Consider the following 18,795-nt stretch of genomic DNA (forward strand, 5'->3'; position numbering starts at 1 on the left):
TGAGCTGCCCCTTCCGCACAGCAGCCCCAGGTGAGGCCCAGCAGGGTCCTGGCTCAGGAGGTCACGGTCCCTGGACACGTGGATGGGGACTGTCTGTTGGAGAGGGCGCAGCCCTCCCTCCCCGCCCCCAGCCCCTCCCTCCCGCCCCTCCCCCGTCGCCCCTCGGGGCTGGCCAAGCCTGGAGAGGGATCAGAGCCTGGGCTTCCGCCCCTCGGGACGCGCCCCGCTGCCCACTGACTGGCCTGAGTGCGGCCGCCTGGGCCTGGGGACCGTTCCCACAGACGCTGCCAGCTGGGCCTGCCTGGCCCGAGGAGGGACACTGACCCCAGGGGGCCCTGCGTCCCGTACTCCTGGCTGCCCAGGCGTCTGTCCTCAGACAGACCTGGTGGGCTGGGGGCCCAGACAGCCCCGCTGTGCCAGCCATGGGGGGGGGGCCAAGGAGCGGCCCCAGGCGGCCCCTTCTCCCCCTTCCCCCCACCCCTCCCTTTGAGAGCCCCTGGCTCAGGGTCCTCAGACCACAGCCCTCCTGAGAGCTGGCTGGGGTGTCAGGGCCCCGCACGCCCGCCTCCCCCACCCCCGCCCGTGAGGGAGTGAGCGTGAGAACCGGGGCCCGGATCTGGGATCTGGAGCGCACTGCCGGGAAGCGTGTCCGCTGGTCAGGCCCGGGGCGACTGTGCATGTTCCGGGGAAGTCGGTGTGCCGAGGACAGGCGGCCACCGGCACGTCCCCGGAGGGTCACTGGCGGTTCCCAAGCATAGACTCCATGGCACAGCCTGACAGCTGCCCCCGGGCTCCGCTGGCAGGGGGTTGGCTGCCTCCCAAGGCAGAGCCGGGCGGCCCCCAGGTCGGAGTGGGGTCGGCCGTGGCCCGCTGCCCCCACTGCCTCGGGAGGAGAGGCTGGGAGGGCCAGCGCGCCGGCCGCCTGCGTGCGGCCGCGCAGTCCCTCCGGGGGAAAGGCACGCCGGCCTGGGGCGACCCCCGTGTCCATCCGCCGGGGAGCAGATGGCACACTGCGGTGGCCTCTCCACGCCGTGGGGCACCACCAGCCACGGGACGGAGTGACGGTGTCCTGACCCAGGCCACGCGGTGGATGAGCCCTGAAGACTCGGGGCCGGGTGGCAGGGGCCAGCCTCAGGTGCCACGCGTAGTCCCCCGTGTGCCTGGCAGGGGGAGGGGGGCGCAGAGCCACAGGAAGTGGTCCGGCGGCCGACAAGGCCTGGGCTGGGGGGCGTGGGGGGGACTGCCAGTGGATGTGGGGTTTCTTTGGGGGGCGATGGTGGGAATATTCTGGAGTTAGGGCGTGGGTGGCGCCCTGGAACCCGGGCACAGTGGCGAGCGCCCTGCTCTGTGGGCTGCAGCTCCGCTGGAGAGATCACCCCGCCGCCCGCACAGCCCGGCCCGAGCGGACCCCCAGTTCAGGGCTGCAAAGCAGGATTAAGCGGCTCTGCCCGGGCGTCCGGTGTAGGGCCGCCCTCGCTCTCACAGCTCTAACGGAGGGTGGCTGACAGCCGCCCGGTGTGGGGACGTGGGGACGCGGGGACGCGGGGACACGCGGACACGGGGACGTGGTGGGGGCCCCAGCGCTGGAACCCGGCCCGCGCCCCTCCTCCTGCCTGAGCAGAGTGCCTGGTGTCCTCGGTGAGTTCTGCGGAGCCAGTGAGGGAGCAGAGGCGCCGGGACAGGCCCCCGCGTCGCCCCCAGCGAGTGCGGCCGGCCTCCCTGGTGGTGAGAGTTTCCCTCCGGCCCCTCGCAGAGCCTGGGTGGCGGGTCTTGGGCACAGGCAGGTGCCCGCGGAGGGGCTGCCTGGTGGGGGCGGGGCATCGGTGGCCACGCCGTCCTTGGGGTCCTTGCCCGCCAGGGACTCACAGAGTCGCTGAGGGGCTGTGTGGGGTCCTGTGGGCCTGGGCTTGGCCACTGCCGGAGCGAGTCCCTGGCCTGTCCGGTCCCCGCACACTTTTCTCCCAAGAGGACGGGTCAGGGAGGGAAGGCCAGCGGAGCGGGGTCCGCAGCAGGACCCGGGCACCTTGGGGGACTTGCCGGCTGGCCCCTTTGTGTCTTGAGAACAGCGACCTGCTTGCCGGGCCTTGGTGTCCCTCTTGCGCGGGCTCTTCAGGGGCACAGGGCGGGGGTGGGCTACCTCGCTCTGCCAGGCCGGCCCAGAAATAGCCGTGACCTTCCGCACCCAGCTTGGCAGCCCCGGGGCCGCGAGGCCCACGCTGGCCCGGCCGAGGCCTTGCAGGGCGGCGGGTGGGTTATTTTGGACGCGGCCTCTCCAGGCCCCCCGGCCGGAGCTCTTTCCCGCGGCTCCCGCAGGCTCCTCTGACGCGCGTGCACCGGGACCTTGGCCAGCGGCCCTGGCCACCTGGGTGATCTCGCTCCCCGTTCTGGGTCCCCGGAGCCTGTGTCCCAGGCGGGGTGGGCGGGGGAGGACCCCAGGGAATAAAGCAGGAGCTGGGTGAGGGGCCTTTCCGAGCCCTGACGTGTATCACAGGGCTGGGCCCCCGCTCCCCCTACAGGGGCTGTTCTACGGGGAGAAACTTCGCGGAAAGTGCCCACTGGGGCGGGGGCGGAGCCCTGGCGCAGCCCCGCCCACCGCGTGGCCCCACCCATACAAGGGGTGGAGGACGGATGTGGCGGGGAGGGGTCTGTGCCCAGGTCGCCATGGAATCCGTTACGTGGAGTACGTGCAGGGGACCTGGGAGTCCCCCCCACTGCCCAGGACGGGACACCGGGCCCAGGCAAGGGACGCTCGTGGGATGTGTGCACACTGGTGAGCCGGCCGGCTGGGGCCGAGTGGCACTCAGAGCCGCGGGCGGCACGTGGGCCTGTGTTCCGCCTGGGCGGTGGCGCGCTCTCCAGAGACGTGCGCCTGCCCCCTGCTCCGGCCAGGCTTCTGGGCGTGCTGGAGAGCAGGAGGGGCCAGCGCACCCTGACGCCCTCAGGCCCCGCCCACCAGCCCGGGGGCCACACGCTTGCTGGGCCCTCTGCTGACAGCGTCCTAGGTCTGAGGACAGTCCAGCCCGCTCCTCGCCTCCCGAGCGGGTGCAGGACGGCCGGGGGGACGCAGGACACTGCCGCTCTGTCTGACTGTACTCGGTGGGATCCGGCCCTGCCCGCCTCTCAGGAATGACCGGGAGGGGCTGCACGGCGGCCAGGCGCTGGCTGCAAGCCGACCGCCCTTCCCCTGCTCCGGGCTCCTGCCCCGGTGCTGTCCGGGGGTCCCAAAGAGCCGTAGCTGCCCGTCTGCAGAGAGGGTCCGGGGTCCAAGGCCTGGCTCTGTGCAGGTGGGCGCATCGAGCCCAGTGAATTCTGAATCTTTGCTGCAGAGGGGCCTAACGGGAGGCCGCCCATACCGCGTGTGCCCTAGGCCCGCCCACCGGGCCACGTGACGCCCCCCGCAGGCACCGGTGGGCTGGGCACCCAAGGGCGCAGTTCCTATTTCCTCACCTGTGGGTGAGAGTTCGGTGGACAGCCTCCTCCGGCCGGCAAGAGGTACCCTTGAGCCACAGGGACCCTCCGTGAGGGTCCCAGCACCCACGCTGGCTCTCTCAGGCCTGGCCCGGGGTCTCTTTGTCTGCTGAGGGTCCCGAGCACCCTGGGCCAGGCCTTCTCGCTCCTGGCAGGGCCAGGCTGGGGGCCTGCAGGGGCGCCTCTGAGGGCCTCTCAGGGGTCATTAGCTCCAAGTGGGCCCTGAAACTCCGTGTGCTGCTGGCACCCCACGCCCGCGCTGGGCACGGCCTGCAGGGGTCTCGGAGACGTGGGGCCTGGTGCCAGGAGCCACCGCCAGCCGTCCAGGCCCGGGAGGGGAGTGCCGGCGACGGGGGCCACGGGCCTAACGCCGAGGCCAGGGCTGGCTTTTGGAGCTCGGTGGCCCGTGTCTGGCGGCATCCCGGGGACCCAGAGTTCCCAGCCAGGGGACCTCTGCTCTAGATGAGCAGGCTCTGGGGTGGGAGCTGCCGCCAGCCTCGGAGAGAGCCAGGCCCCCAGGACCGGGGCCTCCTCATGCAGGGGCAGGTGCCGCGGGGCCTACCAGACACTGCTCCTGGACACCCGGCCAGCCCGGCGAGGGGCCCTGTCTGTCCGGGGGTGAAGGTCTGGGCCCTTGGATGAGTCCAGTCTCGTCCACCCCAAGAGGAGACCGCTGGCCGGGCCCAGGGAGGGGCAGTGCTCCGCTGTGCGAGGCCCTGTCCTGCTGGGCAGTGAGGCAGAAAGGGGGGGCCACCCACCTCCGAGGCAAACGCCAAAGGCTGCTGGGAGGCCCCCAGCCCTGCTGCGTCCAGCGGGAAAGACGGGCGTGGTCCGGGGCACAAAGGGGGTGCAGGGCTGCTGCTGCTGGGCTGTGGTGGGGGAGGGCCCCGTCCCTCCTGGCTGAGCCGACTGGTCCCGACGCCCCATCTGGGGCATGACCAGTGTGTGTCCCCACAGGGCTCCTGGTCTCCCTGGGCGGTGCGGGGAGCGCTGCTGAGGGTCACACCGGAGCTGGACCTGGTGTCTGTTGTGGAGCTGCCCCTCCCGCTGTGTAGGATGGTCCCCGGGGTTGTCCCCACCTGGGGGGTGTGCAGAGGGGGCAGGGCTGGAGGGAGGTCTGGGTGGCCCCTCCTATGGCTGTTGCTCCCCATTGCTCCCCCGGGGGTCAGGCATCAGTGCGGGCTTCTGGGGGGCCACCTGGGCCCCTAGGAATTACCCTCCAGGAGACTGGATGGCCTGAGACCCCTCAACCCCCACCCAGGGTGGGGTGAGAAGGCCCCACCCTTCCTGATGTCACCATCCTGGGGCAGCATCCTGGTGGGGGAGGGGCAGCCGCCCTCGGCCCTGGGAGGCAGGAACAGCCCCTCCCCCGCTGGTGGGGGTTCCCACTTCCTCAGCCGGAGCAGGGCCGTGGGGCGGGGCGGGGCAGGGTCACGCGCCCACTGGCTGGCCAGCTCCCTCCTCTCTCGGGAGGAAAGGGCCACAATGGGGTGACCCGAATGCCTGGGCGCTCAGGGGGCGCTTGGGAGGAGCAGGGCTGATGGGAGAGATCCTGTGAACCCCTGAGCAGGCGTGGGGGGGCGTGGGGGAGGGGCACGCAGGTTGAGGGTGAGCTATCTCTGTGTGGGCAGGTGGGGGGTGGGGTGAGCCCACCCGGGAGGGAAAGGGCCCTCGGACCCTCTTCCTAGCTCACATGGTGGGCGCGGGCGGGGGAGACAGGGTGGACACCTGAGGAGCCCCTCGCCTCTCCCCCTCCCCCCGCCAACCCCATCCCCCTGCCAGCTGCAAGGTCTGGGCCTCGGAGCCTGGACTCCCCTCCCCTCTGGCTCCCTGCCCGCAACTCTTGCCCCTCCTGCCCCCTCCGGCTCTGGCTGCCTGCAGTTACAGGGCCCTGGGGACCGTCCTACCCACTCCAGCCCCGGAGCCCGGCCCGGTGGGGGAGGGGCCCTCCTTTCTTCCTCCTGGGACCAGGGTGCCCCTGCGACCTCAGACCCACGTCCCAGCCCCCCGTCCAGCAGCTGGCGGCCCTCGGAGGCGGGAGCCGAAGGCCAGGCAGGCGGGCGGCAGGAACCTCCCCAGGGCCGCCCCCACCGGTGCCCCAGTCTTCCCGCCGATCCCGGGTGGGCGGGGGTCTGGGGCCTTGACGTGGGAGGGCAGGCAAGCGGGCAGGGATAAAGCCAGGCTGGGGGCGCAGCCACAAGGGACTCTAGGACTTGGGACTCGGGTGAGTGTCTGAGGGCTCCTGGCGGCCACGGGGGTCCCCAGGGTGGGTGGGCGGGCGTGGAAGGTGGGGTGGCCGCCCGGGGCAGACCTCAGGTGAGCTCTCGGCCAGGGGTCCTCGGGACTCTGGCTCCGAGGCTTACTCGGCCAGGTGGGGCAAAGGGTCACCCTGGGGCGGGAGCCTCGTCCTCACGGACCTCCGTGTGGGCCACGTGCAGACGCGCCCCATCGTCCCAGGCTCCCTGGTGCCGTCACGTGCCCCCGCTCCCAGCCGAGACACCAGCCTCCGTGGACGGGGGAGGGGACTGGGTGCCCCTGTGTGGGGCTGGCCCGGCTCTCCTGCCCCCCGGTGGTTCCGGAACCCCCCTGTGCCCACGTCCTCTCTGGCAACCGCGGGCCAGAGCGCAGCGGCGATGGCACGGCCACGCACTGGCGGGTGGGGGTGGAAGGAGGGCTTGTGAAAGGTCACCCAGGACAGCCGGTGTGCACAGGTCCACCCCCCCCCCCCCCGTCACCATGTCCCTGGAGGGGCTGGGGGCAGAATGGCTGCTGCACGGGACCCACGGCCGCATGGCCGCTGGTTTGACCACACCCTCTCCTGCTCCTCGTTACCTGGGTGCTCACGGTGGCCTGGGAACCCCCTTGTGCAAAATGAATCAGAGGAGCACCGGGGACACAGACGCCCCTCCAATACAGGGGGGCTTCTGATCTGTTCGACCCTGATGGGCTATAGGCTCCGAGGAAAAGCAGGCGCCGGCCACTCCCAGTTACCGTGAGCACCGGCAGCCCCGATCCCGGTTTGACGCCACCCCCGGGAGGGGGGTCTGGGCATCAGAGCAGGTGTCGCACCGCCCTGCGCCCGCTGCCCACCCGGCCACCCGTGAGGCGAGGGTGGCAATGACAGCCTTCCCGTCTGCGGCGGAGCTGCGGCCTGTCCAGGCGGGGCCGCGGGCTGACAGCGCGGGAGGGTGGCCTTGGTGGGCCGGCCGCACGGGCAGGCCAGTCCGCGCCACATCCTGTGGGCACCAGACGCCACGTGTGTGGCGAGGCTGACCCTTGTGGGCCTGCGGGTCGGCGGCTGAGCTCCGGGAAGCGTCTTCGCCACCTCGAGGTCCCAGTGGGTAAAAGGGGGGCCTGGCCCCGTGGAAACGGAGGCCTGTTTCACACGGCTCTGTGGCCAGCAGTGGGGTGCCCTGGGGCCGGCTGGGAGGTGCCCCCACCTCGAAAAGTGGTTCCCCTGTCTGGCAGTGTCTCCTCTGGGAGAGGAGGCCACAGGACCCAGAGAGGGCAAATGCTGGTCCCAGGCCACACAGGGAGTCAGAGCAGTTGGCCAAGCCCTGACGATGCCGTTGCGGGCCCACTCCTCCAGGAAGTCCTCCCTGATCACCTGATGCTCCACCTCTGCCTTGGGCAGCATCTGCCTGCGTGTGGGTTGGTTCCCCCCGCCCCCCCGGGAGGCTTCCCTCCTGCTGGTCACACCCACACAGTGGGCACTCAGCAGGCACTGGAAGGAGGGACTGGTGACTTGGGGAGCTGCCCGAAGGGGGAAGGCGATGCCAAAGAGCAGCGAGCAAACCGGGGTGTGCAGGCCAGGGATTAGATGGCGTCTGTGACCTCTGAGGCCCTTCGGGACCTCGGGGGCTGAGGTCCCGTGATGCGTCCTGGATGCTTCCCAGGTCTGGACTGCTGCCCAGAACGTTGGGTCATCTGTCCACAAACAAGTGGGGGGGGGGGCTCCTGGTGCCAGCCCCAAGTGCGGGAGGCTGGGTGGAGTCGACGACCTCTGTGTCTGCCTCCGGGACCCGCCCCCCCTGCGGCGGGCCGCTCTCTGCCCCGAAGGGCACGTGCCCAAGGGAGAGGGGACAGGGCCGGAGAGCGGGCAGGGAGGCAGCAGCGGTCGTCAGTGGGGGCTGGGCCCGGGCGCCGCTGCGTGCGAGGGTGGGAGGGCTCTGGGAGGCTTTCTGGGGTGGGGCGGAGGGGGTGAGGGCCCGCCCTGGCGGGGCTCCCCTCCGGGCCCCCCCACAGCAGTGTGTGGACGCGGGCTCACGCTAGGAGGCTTCCAGGAACGGCTCCTGCCCGATAAAAATAGACTTCTCTGAAGGGCTTGGGGCGGCGCCAGGGGCGGCAGGTGCCCCCCGGGCCTGGCCGGAGGGGGCGCCCCGGGCGAGGGGGTTGGGGATCTGGGGCCCAGGTTTGCAGCCTGAGCAGCTGGGTGGGCTCTGCGTCCTGGGTGCGGACCCCTGGGCTTGAAGGGATCTTCCATCCGGAGGGATGGGGGACAGGCTGGGTGTCTCCAGAGGCCCACGGCCAGCGGGGCAGCACCCAGCCCCACTGTGGCCCCACCTCCGGGCTGTGTGGCTGGAGGAAGTCACTGGAGCCGTCCGGGCTGCTGTGTGTCACCCACACGGTGTGGCTGACAGTCTCGTTCACGGTGTGCAGGGCCCAGCAGTGTCTGGGGGGACAGACCCTCAGGGAGTCGTCACGGTGGGAAACCGGTGGGACACTGGGTATCCAGAGCCGCCGTCCAGGGAGTCGCTGCTGGGAGCCAGGAGCCCCGGGGTGCGAGGGCCACCACGGCCACCCCGTGTTGAGTCGGGGGACCACGTGCATCTGGACCCGAGCTCCCTGGAAGCATGCCAGGGCCCTGGGGAGGGTCTCGCCTGGGAATGTCACCTCATTCCGGGGGGTGGCTTTTCCGAGGCTTGGAGGGCGAGGTGCTGGGGAGACAGCACCCTGTGGACCCTGCCTTCTCGCGGTCCCAGGGCAGGCGCGGAGCTCCACGGAGTCCGTTCCTCACCTGCACACTGGGGGCGGGGCGGGGAACAGCAGCTGGCGCCCCTCCAGGCAGCGAGGCCGTGAGGGGTGCTGTGGGTGCTCAGCAAGTGGAGGTGGAGGTGTCCTCAGTGTGAGACCAGGGTCCCCGCAGGAGCCAGAGCAGGGGCCGAGGCCGGGGCCAGGCGAGGTGGGTGGCAGCGACTCTGGGGGTGTCAGCCTAGTTTACCCATCTGGGCCATGGCTACTCTCCTCTGTATTTTCAAAGTTCTGGGTCCAAGCCTTGGCCAGGGCCGAGGTGACCATCAGGAGCACCCTCCGCGCCGCGCGGCTCCACCGCTGCCCCCCTCCGAAGGGGCCGTGGGGAGCCCCGGAGGTTCCAGGGCGGCGCACGCTCGCTCGGGGAGGAGGAAGGCCGTGCGCCCGGCGGCAGGGGCCCCGCCCCGCGGCGGCCAGCGGCCCTCCCCTCTGCCCTTGCATTTCCCCTTCCTCCGCGCCGCTTCCTCCGCGCTGGGCCCTCCGCCGCCCCTTTGTTTGCCGGGCGCGGGGAACCGACAGTTATATTTAGGCGGCAGGTGTGGGAGTCACAACAAGCCAGGTCGCCAGCCGGTCACCGGCCACCCCGCCCCACGTGATGCCCGGGCGCTATAAATAGCCCCCGGCCGCCCGCCCGGGGAGCCTCCGCGGGGAGCCAGCGCCCCGCACCGTGGGTCTCCCGGCCGCGGCCCGGTTTGGCCCCGTGCGGATGGAGGCAGCGGCAGGACGCCCGCACTCTTCGGTGAGCGGGGCGCGCAGGGCGCGGGCGGGGGGCGTGCCGGGAAGGACCCCAGCCCCGCCCCGGGGAGGTGGCCGCAGCCCTCAGAACCAGCCTACGCGCCCCGGGCTCACGCGCGGCGGGACCGGGTGGCCCCCGCCCGAGCCAGCCCGCGCCCGGGAGGCCAGCCCGCTCAGGGGCTCGCGCTCCGCTCCCGTGTTCTCGCCGGCCCGCTCTGGGACCCCCTGAGCCCTAGTCCTCCAGCCTCCCGGCTTCCATTCCCGGTCTGGGTCCAGAGGGGCCGGGCCTCCTGGAACCCTGTGGATCCCGATCCCTGCCGGCTCCTCAGCCAGCTGTGAGCAGGGGTGAGGGCGGTTTCCACCCCGTGAGCCGGCCTGAGCGCCGCTCCTGACTCCCGGACTTGAGCTCGAGGAGCCGGGGGAGCGCTTCGCTGGCCTGGGCAGGGCGCGGGAGGGCCTCTGCCTCCCCCTGGGCTGCCCCCTCCCCCGCAGGCGGGCGGCGAGGGGCCTCCCCAACAGGTTCCCGCAGGACAGTAGTTCCGGGTGGGGTGAGAGGGGGAGGAGGCAGGCTGGGGTCCCGGGAGGGGGCGTGTGTGTGCTGTGGCCGGAAGGCCGGAGGGGTGGGCTCCGGACTCTAGGGGCGTGGGGGGTGGGCCAGGGGGTGGGGCTGGTGGCCTTGGGTCCTGCTGCCTGGGGAGCTTGCTGAGTGGCCTCGCTGAGGAGGTGTGGGTAGGAGGAACCGCCTTCCCGTAAGGCCTGGTTGAGCCACGCGGGGCGCCTGGGACAGGACGGTGGGCGTCCTGTGTGCCCCCACCTGTGGCTGGGAGTCCCAGACCCTGCGGGGGACCACTGGGTAGTGGCCTTGGTCCCACCTCTGCCCAGACCTCTGACCCTAGCCTGCCTAACCCCAACCCCACCGACACGGGACCACTGCAGGCTCCAGCGGGCAGTAGTATGGGGGGGCTCTAGGCCCCTCCCTGCCCAGTGACCCTCGGCCCTCAGGACCCGCCCAGGGACACTGGGTGGCAGAGCCAGGCCACCTCCTGATGCCCACAGGTGTCCCCAGGAAGGGAGGCAGAGCCTCGTGGCTTCCTGGGGCCTTTACCCCCTTCATTCTGGCAAACACATGCACACGCTCACACACACATGCACACACGTGCACGTGGGGCCGGCTGCTGGCTCGGGAGGCTCAGGCGTTCCTACGCTGGCCGTCCGGGGCCTGTGCAGGCGTCTCTTTCTGGCTGCAGGGTGGCTCCGGCTGGGGCTGAGCCAGGGCAGGACCCTTCTCTCTGTCTCGCCCCTCCCCCCCCCCCCGGCCTGGGGGCACCACGCCCCCTGTTGAGCCCTCCTCTCCCAGGACCACCTCAAGGGCCAGGGTGGAGGCGAGACGAGGCGGCTGCCCTGGGCCTGGGAGTGGCCGTGGCGTCTGGGGTCTGAGGCCTTGCACCCCTCCTGCACCCAGGCTGAGGTCCCGGGGGCCACTGGGTCACCGCTGCAGGGACCTTGGGGGCATCTTGTTCGGCCTCTCGTTGTGCAGATGGGGAAACCGAGGCCAGCGAAACCTCCCTGGGGGCTGGTGCCGCTGCGGGGGCCCCAGGCCTGGGTCTCCGGAGCCCAGGAGGGAGAAGCAGGCGCGGAGGTGCCTGACGGCCATCTCTGTGTCCCGGCAGAGTCCCTCCCTGGTGCCGCGTCACAGAGCGACCCCCTCCTGGCCGCCTGTGCTGTCACCCCCTGGGCATGTGCCCCGGAGCTGGTGGAGGACAGAGCCCGCCCTGTTGCCCCCTGTGTCCGACCAGCCCCGTGGGCGAACGGTGGGGACGGTGGCCGGGGCAGAGGGGCGTTGAGGGGGGAATCTCGGTGTGAGCGGAACCTCCTCCACTCCCCCCCCACCGCTCCCCCTGACCCCCGTCCCAGCCCCTCGGCTGCCGTGCCCCAGCCTCCGTGTCTGAGGACCGGCTGCCCCAGAGCCACCCAGCTGGGAAACCCCACAGTGGACAGGTGGATGGTATGGGGTGTGGGTGGGGTGTCTGCCGATCACGGGGTGAGGGGGCCAGGCTCCGGGTGCTAGGCCCCTGTCACCACAGACGGCCTGGCGTCCGTGTGTTGGGGTTCGGGGCTCCCCGAGAGTGTGTGTGTGATCCTGAAACCCTTTCCTCGCTGGGTCCCCCATCGCTCCATCCTGGTGGCTGCCCTGTCACCTCCGGGCCCTGGGCCAGCCCGGCAGGAGCTGCCCTCCCTCCCGCTCTCACGTGGGGAAACCGAGGCCCGAGGAGGGCCCCCCTCTGCCGGCTCCCGCAGCGGGTCCCAGGGAGAAGCAGCGTTGACAGGGTGGTGGGGGTGGTGGTGGTGGGGGTCGGGCAGGCTGCCGCCGCTCTGGGAGGGCGGGGGCTCCGGCGACCCCTGATCTTTCCACTCCCTTCTCCCCCTTGTCCCCAGACGCTGCCCGCTGCTGACCGGCCCGGGATTCATGGCGAGGGCCTCCGGCGGCAGCCCTGAGCGCCGCCGCACCCAGCGTCGCCGCGCCTGCCGCTGAGGGCGCCCCCGTGCCCACGCCTCTGGCCCACACCATCGCCCTCGCCCGCCAATGGCCTCTGCCCGGCCCAGGGCCACCTGAGCCCCCAGCGCCCTGCCAGGACTCGCCGTGCCCCGATGGGGTGACGTGAGGCAGGCCCACGCGTCGGAGCCGCCCGCGACCTCCGCCCCAGGGGGGCCCCGTCGGCTTGGTTGCAGTGTGCTTTCCCTTCGGTCGGTCCTCGGGGCTCGGCCGCCCACCGGAGGGGCCGCCCGCCCGCCCGCCGGCCCGCCCACCGAGGCAGAGAGGACGCCCCCGGCAGCAGGCGCAGCGTGGGACGCGGCTGCGGCGGCCGGACTGACGCGGGGTTTTACAAGTTTTCTTTCCGGAGTCTCTCCATCGCTGTTTCCACGTTCGCCCTTTTGTAACTAATTGTTTGTAACTGATTGCTCATCTGTGAGAAGCCGGGGCCCAGACGGGCCCGTTAGACTTCTGGGGGCTTTTTCTCTTTCTTTTTTACGGACTTGGGTTTTCTTTTTTAGCCATCCTGCCCCCTCCCGAGTATCTGCACAATATTTGTGCCGGGGGCGGGGGCGGGTTTTTTAAAAAGCGTTTTCCTCTCTCAGACAAGCACAGGGACCCCCTTCTTGGGTTGTGGGGGGCTGGGGACTCCTCCTGCCCTCGCCCCCAGCCGGCCCCGGGGAGCAGCCATGGCCCGCATGAACCGGCCGGCCCCCGTGGAGGTGAGCTACAAGAACATGCGGTTCCTCATCACGCACAACCCCACCGACGCCACCCTCAGCAGCTTCGTCGAGGTGAGTGGGCCGGGCCGGGTGTCCCGAGGACCTGGCTGCACTGCCCTCGGCCTCCCGAGAGCGATCTGTGGCCGTGTCATCCTTGGTTACAGGATCCCCCCGAGGGGGGGCACGGGACCGTGCCCAGGAGCTGGGGGCGAGGACTGCTGGGCGGTCATTTGGCTCCTTGGGGGCTGGTGTGTGGGCAGCTGGGCTGCAGGCTGCACGGACGGAGGCGGGTCCAGGGTGGGAGGGGCGGCCCACGCCCTTTGCCCCTGCAGAGGCTGAGCAGGAGGCGGGTGGGGGCCCAGGTGAGGAGCTGCTGCTGGGGCGGCCTGGGCACAGGCAGGTGGGGACGGGCGTGGAGGCCAGCACCATGGCCAGCGCCAGGCCCGTCCGGGCCACAGGAAGCCCACAGGCTCTGGTGGAGGCCTCGGGTCAGCACAGGCCGAGGGGGGCGTCGGGCTGCTGGTGTCCGTGGGTCTGAGGGTCCGAGCCGGGGGGTCCGAGGGCCATAGGGCCAGAGGACGTTGCTCGCAGCCCCAGCGGATGGGACTGGGCGTGTCTGCAGAGCCTGCGTCCCCTCGCACGGCCCCTGGCGGAAGCCTGGGGTGCGGGTCGGGTGCCGTGCCGTGTGTGGAGCTGTTGGTGGCCTCGGCCTCTTCCCTCTGCAGCGTGAGTGCGTGTCACGGTCACACAGAGACCGGGGCAGGGGGGCCCTGAAAACTCTACGGGGCAGGCGGTGGGCGCCTCGCCAGCAGGGCCCTGGACCCCGGACGTGAGCCAGGGGCCCTTTCCAGGGCTGCACCCTCACAGCTGGGACGCCTGAGGCCACGGCAGGCCCTGGGAGGGGGCTGAGGGCAGCACGCAGCCTGTGCTCGGGCTCCGGGCTTCGTGTGAGACCAGGGTCAAGGGTCAGCATGTGACTGGGGTCAAGGCTTTGACCCCAGGGGGCACCCCACAACCTCGAGCCCTGCACCCTCGCCCCCGAATTCTCAGAGGTGCTCTGCCCTGACCTCACTGTGCCCGGTGTCCCTGTCCTGTGACGGGGAGGCCCAGCAGCTGACTCCTCACCACCCCTGAAATAGCCGTGGGGGGGGCAGCTCCTGCACGTGGCCGGTGGGGGGACACCTGCCCTCCCCCGCCCCCCGGGTATAAATATCCTGGGCCTGGCTGGGAGCGGCCTCAACCTTTTCCCTGGGGCTTCCCTGCTGCCTCCCTTCCACCAGCAGCTCAGCACACGTGCGGCTCTCCCCGAGCCCCGCCCCCCGGCGTCCCCTGCCCCCAGGGGCCTGCCCCTCCCGGACTGACGGCCTCAGTGTGGGGTCTGGAGGAGCCCTTGGCTGGACTGTTCATGCCCCCGGCCAGGGGGGCTGCTCAGAGTCGGGGCCGTGCCGGGGCCCGCGGGTGGGCTGGTGGTGTCCTGTCCCTGCTGGGGGACCTAGGAGGTTTGTGTGGAGAATGGGGTCCCGCTGGGTCCCCAGCCCCCGGAGGAGGGGGTGATGTGCTCGAGGCTGCGGTCACCAGGAGCCCCGGTGCGGTGGGGGCACCTCCTCTCTGTGCGGCGCCCCGGGGCGCCGCTGCCAGGAAGCATCAGGAAAGGCGCTTGCCCCCAGCAAATCCGGGAGCCCCGAAGGCCACCCCGGGGGCTCCTGCGCCCCAGGCTTTCCGCCCGGGTGAGCCGGCTCGGACGGCTGGGCCTCGGTCGGGGGGTCATGCCCCGAGCTCTGCAGCCCAGCCCGGCATCCCCCCCCCCCCCGCCCCCGCAGGACCTGAAGAAGTACGGGGCCACCACCGTGGTGCGGGTGTGCGAGGTGACCTACGACAAGGCCCTGCTGGAGAAGGACGGCATCACCGTCGTGGTGAGGGGCGCGTGGTGCGGTGGGGGGGCTCTGTTGGCCGGGGGGGGCCCTCTCGCCTGGACGGCGCTGGGAGGCAGGCGTCCTCGGCCCTCCCGCGTGCCACCCGCCACCCGGCAGGTGCACGCCTGGACCCGGTGTCGTGTGGACACGTCTCGGGGAGGCCCGGGCATCCGGCTGTGTGACCTCAAGTGGGTCCCCTCCTCTCTGTGCAGCCTGGCCCCGCCTCCGGAGAGCTCGTCCCTGGCCGGCCTGGCTCGGGAGGCAGAGCGCTCGGGCTGCTGAGCCCTGCCACGGGCTGCCCCGCGTGCCAGGGCAGGCGGGCCCTCGGCTTCTCAGCCTCAGGACAGGCCCCGAGCGCTCGGTTGTGGGGAACCTGAGGCTGGGGTCAGTGGCTGCCTGAGGCCACAGACTGTGGCGGAACTGGGACCGCCCGGAGGGTGGCACTTTGGCAAGGACACCCCCTGCAGGGGCACTTCTCCGTGGGGGGGGGTGGGCTGTGACCCCCGCAGCCAGGCCGGGCAGGGACGCGGCCCCACCGGGCAGGTGCCTGAGACTTAGCGAGCGCGGGCCAAGCCGGGAGTCAGCAGCCCTGGGCCTGGCCCTGAGGCTGCCTCTCAGGGGCTGGCTGCCTATGCCTGGGGCCCTGTCGCCCGGCAGCAGGTGCTGCGGGGGGAGGGGCAGGCGCACCTGGCGGGCCCCTGGGGCGGCCGTCCGTGGAGGCCAGGGGAGGGACGCCTGGGCCGTTCCCTTGGTCCCTGGCCCTGGGGACCCGAGTCCATGCGGAGGGGGGATGGCTGTGCTGCCACGTCCCCGTGGGCAGGTCTCAGGGCTCCTCCCAGGCACAGAGCTGCCCCGGCGGCGGTGGTGGCTCGAGGCACGGAGGGTGTCTGGCAGGCGCTGCCCAGCTCTGCTCGGGCCTCAGCCACCTGGGCACTGGAGGGCCCTGTCCCTGCAGGGACCCTGTCTTTGGCAGTTGTCCCTTTGTAACCTCCACTCAGCTGTTTGGGACGGCAGGAGGAACCGGAGCTTTGGGGTCACACAGGCTCGGCCTGAGCCCCGCCTCTGCCCCCTCCCAGTCCTGTGACCCCGGCTCCTCACCCGTGGGTGCTCCCGGAGGGACTGGGAGCAGAGCGCGTGCAGGGCCCCCCAGCACAGGGAGCCACGGCCCTTCCCTTCCTTCCACTGCGGCGGGGAGGGTCGGGCGGGCGCGAGCCAGCGAGGCGGGCTGCTTTTGGTCTGGTGTTGCCGTCTCTGGCAGCTGGGGAGAGGCTGGTGGCGGGGGGAGCCCGCCAGCCCGCCGGCCCACCGCCTTCTGGGGCGGGGTCCTCACGGGCAGCTCCCCCTGCAGGACTGGCCCTTTGACGATGGGGCACCGCCGCCCGGCAAGGTGGTGGAGGACTGGCTGAGCCTGCTGAAGGCCAAGTTCTGCGATGACCCCGGCAGCTGCGTGGCCGTGCACTGCGTGGCCGGCCTGGGACGGTGAGCCGGTGGGGTGGGGCGGGGCGGGCCTGCTTGACCAGGGATCCTGTGGCCCGACTCGCTCTCGGCTGTGGGTGCTGAGCCCACGTGCCACGGGACTGCTTTCCAGAGGGTGCCCAGACGCGGGCCTCCTGCAACCTCACAGGGAGGAAGTGCTTCCTGAAGTCTGACTCCAGTCCCTCCTGCTGTGGTTGCAGCTTTGTCCTCGCCCTTGGGCAGGGAGGAGCTGTGGGCCCCACCCCTCCCCAGGCACAAAGACCCCCATCCCACCACACAGCCTGGGGTTGACGAAAGCAGCCGGTTTTGCAGAGGGAAGACCGGCCAGGCAGGGCTGATAGCTGAGTGTCAAGCTCTCATCCCGAGCCCAGCACAGAGAGGTTGCCTGGCCTACTCAAGGTCACACAGCAGGGCTAGGAGGGAATGGAATTTGAACCAGTTGGTGGAGCTGAGCTTCGAGCCTGCACCCTTCTCAGGGGAGTGGGGGGCACCGGGGGAGTCTGGGCAGCCAGCTACGGGAGGGGGAGGGCTCCGGCCCGGGTCTCCAGCTGGCAGCCTGTCCAGAGGGAGGTGCCGAGGCCTGGGTCACCGGCCCTGCTGTCCCTCCCCAGGGCTCCCGTCCTCGTGGCCCTGGCCCTCATCGAGAGCGGGATGAAGTATGAAGACGCCATCCAGTTCATCCGACAGTGAGTGGCCAAGTGAGGCTGGCTGGTGCCAGCTTAGGGGTCCAGGGCCGAGGGGGCTCCCCACTCTGCGGGGCCCAGAGCCCTGCCAGCGGCACTGCTGACCCTGCGGCCGGGGCAGCCCCTGAAACGCCTCCAGCCCCCAGCACCCTCCTGGCCCCGAGGGCCCAGGGCTGGGCCGCCCGCCCAGAGGACGGCCCTCTGTGTGCAGCCTGTCCCCTGGGACTGGGGCGGGGCTGTGCTGAGGGGAGGGGGAGGGGAGGGCTGGGCTGTGGTCCCTCAGCCGGAGGCCCAGAGAGTCAGGGCAGGCTGGGCCTTGCTGCAGGAGCGAGTGGGCCCGACTCCGGCCCCTGAGAGCCACGCAGGGCGCCCCTGCTCTTGGGACCCATCTGATGCCGTCGGTGGGGGCAGCCCATCCCCCGTGGCGTCACCAGATCGCAGGGACAGCCACAGTGGACTGCGCGATGGCTCTCGTAGCTCTGCCTAGCACATGCGTGTATCTTCTGCTCACATTTCATCAGTCAGAGCGAGTCTGTGGTCACATCTGAGGTCCCGGGCAGTGGGGACGGCTGACCTGCTGGGAGCTGGGTGCAGAGCCCTAGGCGCCCGCCACACCCAGTCCCTTGAGGTCCCTCCCTCCCTCCCTCCCCCACTCCCAGGCAGCAGGCTAGTGCAGGCCTCACCTGCTGGTCCTCCAGCAGCCCGTGGCCGGGGGAGCAGGGGCACCTGGGTAATAAACATGGGGGCCTTGCCCACCGAGGTGGGGACCACCGAGGGAGGGAGCTCAGGGGTCAGCCCGCAGGAGGGGACGGCCAGGTGACTGGGGAGGGTGGGCCTGGCAGTGGGAGCAGCTCAGGCAAAGGCCCGGCAGCACGGCAGCCCCTCGGGCCTGCAGCTCCCCGGGGCAGGGCGTGGTCAACTCTGCTCCCGGCCTGACCCCTGCCCCCCCCCCCCCCGCCCCCGCCTGTCTCCCCAGGAAGCGGCGCGGAGCCATCAACAGCAAGCAGCTCACCTACTTGGAAAAGTACCGGCCCAAACAGAGACTGCGGTTCAAAGACGCGCACACGCACAAGGCCCGGTGCTGTGTCATGTAGCCCGGGGCCGGGGCCGCCCGCCCGGCCCCCCCAGCAGCGCCCCGCACCCCCCCTCCCGCCCCGCTCCGCCCAGGCACCCTCGGGGGCCTCTCTCCCTGCCCGTGTGTCCCTGTGTCCGTCTGCCCCTTTTTAGGCCGACCCCTCCCTCTGTCTCCTGTCCACCCTGTGTCTGTCTGTCTGTCCAGGGCCCTGGCCAGGCCCCGGCCTCTCTGCCACCACCTCCCGGCCCGGCTCTCCTCTCCGGCCTGTTGTTGGGGCGGGCGTGCTTTTTAACCACAGGGCCCTCCCCTCCCCCGCAGCCCCTCGCCCTGACCCGCTCTTGGCCCCTCAAACCACTGGGTCTGAGGCGGCCAGTTGTTCCGGACACTCGAAGGCAATAAACCAGGACCCTGTGGCCGTGTGTGCGTGGAGCGTGGAATGCGGGGCTGGCTGGTGGTTGTGGGGGGTGTGCCAGGGAGGCTGCCGTGCAGGCTGCTCTGGGCCTCCCCCTGGTGTCTGTGCTGGGTCCCTGCACCCTCCCGCTTAGGGGTGGGGGACCTCCCTGACACCGCAGAGCAGGTGGGGCCCCCCGGCTGCCCTGTTGGTGTTTGGAGGCGGGGCCTGGTGGCCAGCGAGTGGCCGCCCAGTGCTGCCCCCCGGGCAGGTGCCCTCGTCTCCAGCTCCGAGGACCGGAGGGCGTGGGGGACCGTGGCCAACTTGGCTCCCTGTGTCCAGGCCGCCCCCACCTGTATCTACCTGCCTGGTCCAGCACCCCACGCCCTCCCTGCTCCTGTTCCCGGGGGAAGAGGTGGGCCCAGGGATGGGAGCCCCAGGGTGCGGCTGGGGGGGTGCTCCTGGTGGGAGGTGCTCCCGGGGGGAGGTGGCCTGAGCGGATGTGGGAGGGGCCCGTGGGGCCCTGGAGAGGACGGGCAGGGGAGCAGGCCAGGCTGGGGGATGGCCTGGGCGGGGCAGCTGGCTGGTCTGGTCCGGAAAGGGGCCTCCTGGGCTGAGGCCAGGGAAGGCCACGCTGCCCATTTCACAGGACGGAAAACCAAGGCTGAGGGGAGAGCCCGCCGAAGGTCAGGTGGGCCTCCAGGAAGTCAGGGGCACTGCCAGGAAGACCTCTGCATCAGCCCTCTGAGGGGCTGGGTCGGGGGGGGG

The 18,795-nt window shown here is 71.4% G+C and overlaps 1 protein-coding gene across 3 annotated transcripts; it reads left to right on the plus strand.

The window, feature by feature from the left end:
• The first annotated feature begins 8,925 nt into the window (after window positions 1-8,925).
• Window positions 8,926-18,051, plus strand: PTP4A3 (protein tyrosine phosphatase 4A3). Of its 3 annotated transcripts, XM_028533915.2 has the most exons (6): window positions 8,932-9,238; window positions 11,671-12,561; window positions 14,310-14,402; window positions 15,751-15,881; window positions 16,490-16,564; window positions 17,538-18,051. In XM_028533915.2, the coding sequence occupies exons 2-6, from the start codon at window positions 12,457-12,459 to the stop codon at window positions 17,653-17,655; spliced, it is 522 nt and encodes a 173-aa protein (XP_028389716.1). In that variant the 5' UTR covers window positions 8,932-9,238; window positions 11,671-12,456; the 3' UTR covers window positions 17,656-18,051. The 3 variants fall into 3 exon arrangements, with proteins under 3 accessions (XP_028389718.1, XP_028389717.1, XP_028389716.1); XM_028533917.2 differs by lacking the exon at window positions 14,310-14,402 and having other exon boundaries at window positions 8,926-9,238; XM_028533916.2 differs by lacking the exon at window positions 16,490-16,564 and having other exon boundaries at window positions 8,927-9,238.
• Window positions 18,052-18,795: the final 744 nt, after the last annotated feature.

Source organism: Phyllostomus discolor, chromosome 7 (assembly GCF_004126475.2).
Source record: "Phyllostomus discolor isolate MPI-MPIP mPhyDis1 chromosome 7, mPhyDis1.pri.v3, whole genome shotgun sequence".
Taxonomy (NCBI): Eukaryota; Metazoa; Chordata; class Mammalia; order Chiroptera; family Phyllostomidae; genus Phyllostomus; species Phyllostomus discolor.